Source organism: Canis lupus, chromosome 9, assembly GCF_011100685.1.
Source record: "Canis lupus familiaris isolate Mischka breed German Shepherd chromosome 9, alternate assembly UU_Cfam_GSD_1.0, whole genome shotgun sequence".
NCBI lineage: Eukaryota > Metazoa > Chordata > Mammalia > Carnivora > Canidae > Canis > Canis lupus.
In genome coordinates this window covers 22,409,482-22,419,804 of record NC_049230.1, presented here as the reverse complement: position 1 = coordinate 22,419,804, position 10,323 = coordinate 22,409,482, and the positions used below count along the sequence as shown (strand labels likewise).

The window sequence follows — 10,323 nt, the reverse complement described above, 5'->3', positions numbered from 1 at the left end:
TATTTTACTATATATTTATGTAATAAATATATGATGAAAATAACCCCCTTGGGCACCCCCCTTAGACTTGTGTGCTGTTTCCCTGTATCCTCCCATCTGCTGGCAGAGTACCCACCCCACAAACTGACCAGATGGAGAGGTGTGCCCCAGCCTTGGCAGTATTTCTACCCCACCCCACCCCCAAAACGAGCACACACCACAGAAGCCAGCTCAGCTGTGAACTATTGGATTTGAGACAGGAATAGAACAAATCAGGGGGCTAGCGAATGAGGGAGGGGGGAGAGTGATTTAAATAGGGGAGGATGGGAGGGTCAGTGATGGGGGAGGGAGGCAGTTATTTACAAGAAGGCTCGGGGGGCCGGAGGCTCATCTTGGAATATTTTATAACAATATAAATAAGATTCTGGTTTGCTTTTCCTTTTCGTCTCGTAAAGGAGAGAGAAGTGCAGAGTTCGATTCTGTACAAGGGGGCAGCGGCAGAAGGCCGGCCGGGCGGGTCACTGGGCGTCCACCCGGAAGGACAGCAGCTTCTCGGAATGCATGTTGTTCAGGGTCCGCAGGTCCGGCAGCTTGAGCAGCAGCTTGGTGAAGCGGGAAGTCTCCGAGGGCCGGTTCTTCAGCACCAGAGCCCGAAGAGCCCGCAGCAGCGTCTCCTGGAGCTGCTCCACCGAAGCGGAGTTCTCCATGCCCGAGCGGTCTGTGGGGAAGACGACAGCAGTGAGGCAGGCTCCCTGAGCTCCTCTGAGGAGGAACCGGAGGAGGTCTGTGAGGAGGTCTGCCAGGAAGTCCGCCAGGAGGAGGAGGAGGAGGAGGAGAACACGGCTGCTGCTGGTGCTGCTGCCGGAGCAGCCTCTCCCTGAAGCCCCTCGGAGGGCCCACGGGGAAGGAGGAGGAGGGGAGCGTGACTGCTTCCCCCAGACCTCTGCCCCGAGAGCAGGAAGCGGTGGAGAGAGCCAGGAGCATGGTCTCCACAGGGCTGGTCACCTCCCATCCCACAGGGCCATTCTCCTTCCCCGAACAGGCCACACACGTCCAGGCTCCCTTGCTCTTTGCTCTGTAGTTCCTGCTGCCTGGGATGCCCTTCCCCCTCTCTGCCTGGCAATATCTTATTTGTCCTGTGAGGCCCCACTCAAGTGTCACCTCCTTTCCCAGCTCCCCCAGGCAGAAATAGTTGTCTGTGCTTCCAAAGCCCTTGGTTCATGCTTCTACTGTGACACTTATCTCACTGTTTTATAATTAGTCGGGCATGAGTCTGTCTCCCCAGCTAGACTGTGTCTGAATCATGTCTGTATCCCCAGTGCCCGGTGCAGGGCCTGGCATAGAGTAGGTACTCCATAAAAGGTGTGTTGAATTGAACTGCGTCCGCCTCCTCCCCCGGGGTCAGGCTCAGGCGAGAGCTTGACCTACCTGCAGAAACAAGCACCACCGCGGTGAAGAGGCCCAGCTCCTCCTCGGTAAGCGCCAGGGAGTTGAGCTTCTCACTGAAGTCGAACATGGCATTGAGCAGGTCCCCCATGCCCATGGCTCCGAGTTCCTGCAGGCTATAGGTGGTGCGGCTCAAGAACATCACTGTCTGGTCCTTCACGTTGAACAGCGATGCAAAGCGCACCATCAACACCTGGCGGGGGGGAGTGGGGGGCAGAGATGGTTATCCTTGGGGGTGGGGTGGGGGAGCACTTGCTAAATTGCCCCGCAAGTTTTCCAGGGGGTTTACTGGTGCTGCCTTAGATTTCTCAGTAAAGAGTGGGGGTGGTTTCTGAATGGGTAGGTGGGTAGGAGTGGGAGAGAAATGGAAGGATGGAGAACATCACCCTGGCTTTGGAATCCAACAGGCCTGAATCTGAGTCTTAACTTTGTCACTACCCGTGACCTTGGGCAAGGTCACAAAAGCTCACCAAGGTGAGTTTGCTCATGCCTGGAGTGGGGGTAGCAATGTGCCCTAAGATGTTATTTTAAGGTATTGGAATGTTATTTGACCCCAGCTGAGAAGACAGAAGACCCAGCCATACCAAGGCAGGATGGAGAGGAATCCTGTCCCCTCCCTCAGCAGTCAGAATCTGCCAGGACAAAGATACTGGGGGTTCCAAAGCCTTGCAGAACCCCTGCCTATCACAGATACCCAACGCTGGATCCTTCCCCGGGTCAAGAACAGGGATCACAAAGGGTCACTCACCTCAAAGGTGCCAGCCTTAAGCAAGGTGACCTGGTCATGTTGAGAAAGATCGCGAAAGCCGGGGATGTGCTTGGCAAACTCTACCACCTCCCGCACAGCAGGTGTGAAGCTCATGGAGAAATCCTCCCAGATCTCTTGCACGGTTCTCCCACTGCGTCCATGTGGGTACATGTTCATGGGACATGCCTGGAGAAGGAATGGATTTGGGGAGGGGAATATCAGCTAGGTTGGTTCAGATGGGTTCCCCCAGCAGGGCTGGACCCCAGCTTCTGCCTGGGTTAGGGACTGTGGCCCTGAGGATGAGTCTTTTAGGTAAAGTAGCAATCAGGTGCCAGGTGGAGATCAGGGATTCACCGACAGAGCCCTTACGGCAGGGCTGAGCATCCTCCCCTGACAAGAGGATATTCCTGCATTAGCATACAGGCACACCCAGCTGCCTTATGCTAAATCCAGTCTCCCAGGCCCCCTGCCCACTTCACCCCCAGTGCCCTCACCAGCAAAACGTTCTTGGAGTTGCCTTGCCGTGGACTGTTGGCAGGTGCTTCGCCTTCTGGGGCTGTGTACACATGGGTGGGGCATAGACGGTGCCCATTGCTGTTGGGCTGCTGGCAGCTGTGGTGGGCAGGGCCTGGGGTCCAGGCAGGAGGGTAGGAGGAGGAAGCCTGGCGTAAACCATTCAGGGCTTCATTATGACGCTGGGCAGCCATGACATTGTTGTCATTGGGGACAGGAGGGCAGCCCTGACCTTCCCAGCAGTGTGGGGTGGTGGCTGGAGGGCTGCCTGATGCATGGTTGGCATTGAAGTTGCCAGGTGAGGTGCCCAGCTTGTCATGCGCATAGGTGAAGATTTCTCGGTGGGCCCGAGCCACCTGGGATATCACATCCTCCACTGTGGGCTCAGGACTTGGGGATCGGGGAGGCGTCAGCTGTTGTGGAAATTGGGAGAAGCCCACCAAGGGTGAGGGAGCCGGAGCGGGAGGTGGTGAGGGGCCCATGGGGCCTGGGGCTGGATGCTGGGTGGGTGAGGTTTCCAATGGACACTGGCTGCTCATTTGGTTGTTGGCCAGGTTCATGGCGCTCTGCATCTCGGCAAGCATCCGCTGCTTCTCTCGTTTGGGGATGCGCCCAAAACGCACAGCTGTGACAGGATGAGAGCAGCGTCAGGAAGTTCTCACACACACTCACATGCTTCTCTTCCTTCCTTCCTCCTGAAAGGGCAAGGCCCTGAACGCTTGGGGTTTCACATCAAAACCAGAACCACAGCCACGCCCACTGAGGGGGGTTTTCCAAGTAGGGATTGCTTAGGAGGTGGCCAGAGGAACTAACAGGAAAGAAGCGCGTTTATCTTTATGAAAGATGGGTGTCCCCTGTGCAAAGGAGACTCCCAGTGTGACGGGTCTCCGTTGGGACTTTTTAAAGGGAGGGATTAGCTCAGAAACTTTGGGTGGAAGGAAGGGAGGGGACATTGTGGGGCAACGGTGCTGCCTTACCATCTCGAGACATGCCCACGGAGAGACACTTCTTGAAGCGACACTGCTGGCAGCGGTTCCGGTTGATGCGGACAATGGAACAATTTTCATTTTTCAGACACCTCTTGTACTGGATATTCTGCTGGATGCTCCGACGGAAAAAGCCCTGGAAGGACAGGGGCAGCTAGTGAGCCACTCCATCCAGGCCAGGCCTATGTGTCCGGAAGGATGAGGTCACATGCCTCTGCCCTTACCCCCATCCTGCCTCACCTTGCAGCCCTCACAGGCATGCACGCCATAGTGGAAGCCTGAGGCAACATCCCCACACACTTTACACAGTAGCACCATGCCATTCAGCTCTGTGGGGAGAAAGAGGCAGCGGGTGAGCAGGAGGGCCATCTGAATGGCCAGAGACGTGGAGGTTTTCTGGGCTGGACAGCAGTTGGTGCAACTCTAGGAGAAATCCCTGAGGCCAGGGAAGGCCCTGGGAATAACTGTATCATGTGAACACCATGTCCCAACCTAGGCCTGTCCGCCTTTCCCCAAATCAGCTGGAAATTTACGCACTGGTGATGTTGCTGGTGCTCTTGCTGGGGGACACTCGGCTACTATCTTCCAGGGCCACTTGTAGACCCCCTGGGGGGCTCCCATTATAGAAGGAGGAGGATGACGATGAGGAAGATGAAGAAGGGGAGCCATCATCACTCAAGCTGGGTGGAATGCTCCCAAAGGAGCGAGCTGGGTCCTGAGTGAGGGAGCCAGTGGGTGACGGTGGGAAGTAGGCAGGGCAGCCTTGAGTCAGGGACTGGAAGCTGCCATTGGAGCTGTCGCTGTAGAGAGACTCAGGGCTGGTGCGGCTTGGGGAGGAGCTGCTGGAGCCAATGTAGGTGATGACACCACCTGGCAGGAAAACACAAGGGAAGGGATGTCAGCCGTCACACATCTTTGGTCCCAGGGTACCACTTTGCTCATCCCCCCACCTCCCTCCTCCAAATACTGCTGGATGCTCAGAACTTAACCGTGTGGAACCTTTAATCTTGGGAGTCCCAGGAAGAGCTGCAGTGAGCAATTCCCCAACACATATCAGACATAACATGGCCAACCAATACCCTAAGACCCTTTGCAGGGTACATTCAGCTTCTGCCTTGGGTGTGAGGTGCCTCCCTAGAGGCGGGACCTCTGCAGGCATCTCACGTATGTATCCCCTCTGCCCTGAACGCTGTCCTTGGGACTATGGACTGCAGCTGATGACCTAGTGGTCAGTGGCAGACCTGAGGATGGATGAGCCACTGAGACCCATTCAGCATGCCCAGTTTCCCCTCCCCTCACCAAAAAAAAAAAAAAAAAAAAAAAAAACCCGTGGCTGATGCATTCCAGGGATGAGACTATGGAAGGCCAGCTAGCCAACACTGAGGAGAGTAGAGGTCTTACAAGAGTAACCAGTCACATTCCCCCAAAACTGGAAGACATATTCTCCGAAGATACTGAGGGTACTGAACATGCCCAGGCTGGTTGCCCTGGGCTCCAAGAGCAAGAGTCAGAGTGGACTCTCCCTCTGAGTCCAGGAAAGACTTAGCAGTGCACATTGCAGGAGGTGGACATGAAAAACAAATTGTCCAGCATAGGGCTTTGGAAATCCCCTTCTAGATCTCTCAGCCTGGTGACAACGACCTTGGCTCTCTGGCCATTCAGGAACTTTGGCCCAACCAGGTGGCTGTGTTCCCGTGGTATTAGGAGAAAAGGTGACCTGCTTGCCACACCTTTGCCAGGCACCTAGCCTGGCCTGCCACAGGCGGGTGGGAGAAGGGAGGATCCTAGGACACGTGTGAGCCAACACAAGCCATGTCACCGTGTATCCAGAGCACATGTCTTGCTCACCCACTGACACACACTGAGCTGGGCAGGGCAACCCTAAAATAGCTCAAGGTTGGTCAGGGTGAACCTAGCTCCCAGTAAAAGTAGTTGCACAATAGATCAGCTCCTACAGTTTCAGGGTTGGAACTGAATATCCCATCAGAGATGGAGGGGGATGGGATATTACTGAGTGGTAAATGAATTTGACCTAGTTCACCCATCCCCCCAAAGGGGAATAAGACCTTCATCCAAAGATAATCCTACCTGGAAGTGAGGGGCATGCCCAAAAGGGTCTAGTCTAGATCTAGATCTATCACAACCAACTTGATTTAGAGGAAATTAACTCCACTCTCTGGGTGTCAGTTTTCCTTTCTGTGAGGAAGGGAGGGGGGGGAAAGGTGAAGGAGACCTTCAGTTATGATTCTGGGAAAGTCCTTCATGACAACTGCTGCTTGCTTGGTGGGGATGGGGAATGAGACAGTGTTTGCGGAACTAAGGAAAGAGATGCTCCAGGAACAGAAGGAATTTGGACCATGGTAACACCGAGTCTAAAGGCATTAAAGTGAGAGGAAAGGAAAGAGGCGAAGGTCAGCTAGACAGGAGGTACCATTGAGGAGAGTAAACATGAGGCCACGAGAGGTCAGGGATGTCTCCATCTTACTCTGCTTCGATGATGGGGAGAAGGGGGGCCCCAGGCAGGCGGACAGGAAAAGAGGCAGGCGGGGGCGGTGAGTCAGCCCGGCTTCACCCAGATCTTGGAGGGGCGGGGCGGGAGCCGAGCCCTCAGCCGGCCTCACGTCCCCACTCCACGTGTGCCTCCTGCACGTGGCTCCCCAACGAGGAACCCCGGAACCCGAGGCCCCGCCCTCTCCGCTTCCCGTCAATCGGGAGCGGCGGCCCCGCCCCCGTCCCGCCCCTCCCGGGCCTCCGGGTCCTGGGCTGGGCCCCAAACGCCAGCCCGGCCGGGGCAACTGAGGGAAGGAGGGAAGGGAACACGCGTTGCCGGGGCGACCGGGGGGCGGAGCTCATTATGTAACGGGGCCGGAAGGCAACGACCAATGGGGTGGCGGCCACGGCTTCTGCTGAATGAAAACAAACGCAGCACGTGGGCCGGACTCCGCAGCCATGTGAGCCCTCCTGGCCTCCCGGGCGTTGTGGGTGTCCTCCCCGGGGCAGAGCACCAACTACTCTGCTGGCTCCTTCAGGGCCGCTCCCTATTGTCACTGAGGATTCCCCAGTGAGATCCGACCCATTCCCTCAGCCCCTCCTGCCCCGAGCCCCTATCGCCCCACTGCTTCTCAGGTTCCCTTGAGCTTGCAGGAACTAGGGGAAGAGGAAGAGAGAGAGGAGGGGGTCCCCTTTCTGAGAAGGCCAGGCATGCCACAGCTGCAGGCGAGGGGGGAGGGGAGATAGGGGTGTTTGGGGCACTGCTCCAAGGCTCCCAGTCCCTCAAAACTGTGCATCTTACCACACGTACCCGCTCTCCTTTTCCTCCTGCCCGGGATCCGAGTCCTTCAGGCTAAAAGGAGCTTTGGGACTCTGAGAGGTGGTGGGGCGCCTCCGGGCTCTTTCCCAGAACGAACAACTCGCTCAGGAAATCCCAGCCTATGGTCCCCATTATGCTAGCAAATCCCCGGGCCGAGGGAGTCCCCAGTGCCTTACAAAGTTCCTCCTGTTCTAAGGCATATATGAAAGTGAGGAGACAACTACAAAGGATGATGACGGTAAAGGAATCTCAGTACCTGTGTTATTGTTGGAGTCCAGGGTCGTCATGTCTTCACTGGCCGAGAGCGGTCATTCAAACCGGACCTTGACACAGGCTGGAGGTTGCAATTGCCGCTGTCTCCCCCTGGGCACTGATTGAGGGCGGGGAATGGACCCCGCGGATCACAAGCAGGATCCGAGGCACGCTGCAGCAAGGTCTCGGGGTGGCCGGACTGCAGCCCTGCAGAAGGGTAGGACGCAGAGGCAACGGAGGTCTGCTTTGCATGGGAAGAGCAGGGTGTGGGGGAGGGGGAATCAGCCTGCTGTAGTTCTGGCTGGAAGGTAGCTAGGAGAGTCGGGTCTCTGCAGTGCACGGGGTGCCACTGCCTGACGGCTTCACAGCGCTGCAGGGTAGCGAATCTGGAGCTCCCGGTGCCAAAGTCCCAGAGGGAGAGAGGTTGCAGTCAGGAAGTAAGTAGGTGATGGGGAGAAACGGGGCACCCAGGCGCAAAGAAGCGAGACGTGTGCCCTGCTACGTTCCCTCGGCAGCAATATTTCACTCTGCCAATCTCAGCCGCCTTTTGCCCCAGCCTTTTTCCCTGGGACAGAGGGCTCTGCGCAGGCGCCAGCAACCCAGGGTTCCCGGGCCGCACGCGGCACTGGAGCAGGTACCATGTGATCCCAGGGAGCGCCTCGTGCCCCAGTGACACACTTTTCCAGCAGCAGGCACGTTGAGCTCCGTGCGCCTGCGTAACGCCAAGCCTGTCGGGATTTGTAGTCCACTGGCAAAGGGGGCGGACTGCGTCTATTTCCCCCTTTCTGCCTTGCAAGAAGCGGCTACTGGGACGCGGGAGGAGCTAAGAGCCGAATGGGGTGGGGTACACTGAAAAGTCAGGGTGGCGTGTTTGGAAAGCTTGTATGGCAGAGGCATGTGAATTCCTGGGGAGGGACTGGCAAGCTTGGCTGCTCCCTGGCAGATCAAAACTAACAGGCTCTTTCTGCAAACCTTGCAAACGTGAGGGCTTCACGTGATTGCAGGACTGCGCCTTGAGGTTACTGGTGACACAGGGAGAGATGACAAGTAGGGAAGGGAGATATTCCCAGAGTCAGGAACTTAAGCTGAATTTCTGCTGCAGAACCAAGTCCTGAGACCAAAAGGAAATGTGACCCCTTTTCCCTCCACTCTCCTTAGGGAGAACATCTTTAGGAAAAGGAGTTGCTATGGGGGTGAGGTTGTCCCTAGGGACTCCCTGTTTGCTTGTATGACACCACCCCATTCATTCGAGGTGACTTTGGGGTGAGTCACTTCCCTTTGTCTGGGAAATAAAAAAGACCAGGGAGGGGAACTTTATGGTGAAAGTGCTTTGAGGTCCTAAAGTAATGGGGCAAAACGTGAGGCAGGGGTCTGGGGGCAGAGTGACCCATTCCCACCCCCAACACCTGGTGCTTGAATGCAGCATGTAGATCCCACAGAAGGGAACCCAAAGATCATCTTAACTCCTTCCCCTTTCCTTAGCATCCTTTCCTTGGTAAGAAGAAAATGAAGCTTAGAAGTGAGTGGCCCAAGGTCAGACATTCATTCCTAGTTCCCTCTGCCCACCCTAAATAGCAGGGAGATGGACAGACCTGCAAGGGAAACACTGCCCAGAGGGGTTAGAGATGGCCAGCATCTCCCTTCAGAGCAGCAATTGCCCCACTGGTGAAAATGGGTCCCCTCCCGCTTGAGGATTTGGACTGTGGGGAGAGATGGGGCCTCTTCAAGCAACCAAGGGAGCCTGAGCCACCTGCTGCTTCCTACTAGTTCCTTCCTGTCCCAGGGTTTCTAGGGAGGGTTTTGTTCTGCACAGGAAGCCCTTCCCCACTTGTTCACAGACAGCTCCTGGGGCAGCACTGAGAGGTCCCTGGAAACATGACAGTAACCAGAGAGGTAGAGAAAAGGAGTGTGGGCACTAAGGAAGGAGGGACCTGGGTAGTGAGGAAACCAGCGAACCGAGTGGACCATGAGGTTGAGAGGAGGTGACTGAATAGCTGCCTTGACCACTGACCCTCTGACTCCCAGGAGATGTGCTGTCTAAAATGGATTCCTTTGAATACCCTGGGTTTCAGCCTTATCCACCCCACCCCCCTCGACCCCAGGAAATGTGGGAGAGAGCAGACAGTGAGCTCTTCCCTGGCCTGCCCTGGTCCTCTAGCCTAGAGCTGGGAAGCTGTGGCAGAGCGTGGGAGGGCCTGGGAGGGGCTAGGACAAACACGGAAAGAGGCTTTTCAGGAAAATTTGGTTCTGACCTCAGCCTTCTCCCCTCCCCCTCCTGCCCGGCTCTGGAGGGAATGCTGGGAGATGAGCTGCCATGTCCAGTATTGCATGCCCTCTGTGTTCTCCCTGCCTCTTCCTCACAGCCAGGGCCAGGGCTAGATTCAAAATCAGGGCCCTTGGCATGAGCTCTAGTACTCCACCAGTTCCACCAACAACACCAGCACACTCCCCTTGCTTGTCCTGGACCCTCCCTGAGGCCCAGAGCTCTGTTCATTGCTCATGATCCTGTCCACCCCCTGTTCTGCTTGTTGGTCTTTTTCCCTATGGGGAAAGGGCCAGGGGTCAAGACTCCCTGCGTTTGCAGCCAGGGAGAGGGAAGAGGAAGCAGAAGCAGGGAGCACTGAAATTCAGTCAGCCTAACTCTTGGCAAGGACTTGGGTTGTTTTGCAGTCTGAGTGAGGTATGAAAGCGGAGGCTGGGAGGAAGAAAGTAAAGGAGGGGGGTTACCTCTGCTGCCTCCTTACTCTGCAGCGCTTCTAATAGGGCCCCACTTTCTTTTTTTCCCTGACAAAGAGGTAACTTTGGGATCTTCCTTCTACAATTGGAGGGAAGGATACAGAAGAATGAAGAGGCAGGACTCTTCTTTGGCTCCAGAAGCTTCTAGTCTATCTGCCCTGTTCCTTCTACTGCCAGCAGCAACTGGCAGAAGTACAGAGGCCCATGGAACCCAGAGCCACCAAAGGGAGGGAGAAAAGGCTGAGTTGTCTTGCCTTTGGGGACCTGGAATAGAATCTAGCTTTGGCCTCTCTTTAACCTCAACCTTGACCTTAAGACAACAGGTGCAATTCAACACAGCCTCCCACCTCTCC

At 56.1% G+C, this 10,323-nt stretch overlaps 1 protein-coding gene across 2 annotated transcripts; it reads right to left on the bottom strand.

Moving 5' to 3' along the window:
* Positions 1-210: 210 nt before the first annotated feature.
* NR1D1 (nuclear receptor subfamily 1 group D member 1) lies at positions 211-7,885 on the bottom strand. Of its 2 annotated transcripts, none has more exons than XM_038547403.1 (8): positions 7,239-7,885; positions 4,210-4,542; positions 3,913-4,001; positions 3,664-3,808; positions 2,668-3,311; positions 2,174-2,359; positions 1,408-1,618; positions 211-697 (listed from the first exon to the last, which is right to left on the bottom strand). In XM_038547403.1, the coding sequence occupies exons 1-8, from the start codon at positions 7,267-7,269 to the stop codon at positions 498-500; spliced, it is 1,839 nt and encodes a 612-aa protein (XP_038403331.1). In that variant the 5' UTR covers positions 7,270-7,885; the 3' UTR covers positions 211-497. The 2 variants fall into 2 exon arrangements, with proteins under 2 accessions (XP_038403331.1, XP_038403332.1); XM_038547404.1 differs by lacking the exon at positions 7,239-7,885 and adding an exon at positions 6,104-6,397.
* Between the last annotated feature and the right edge of the window lie 2,438 nt (positions 7,886-10,323).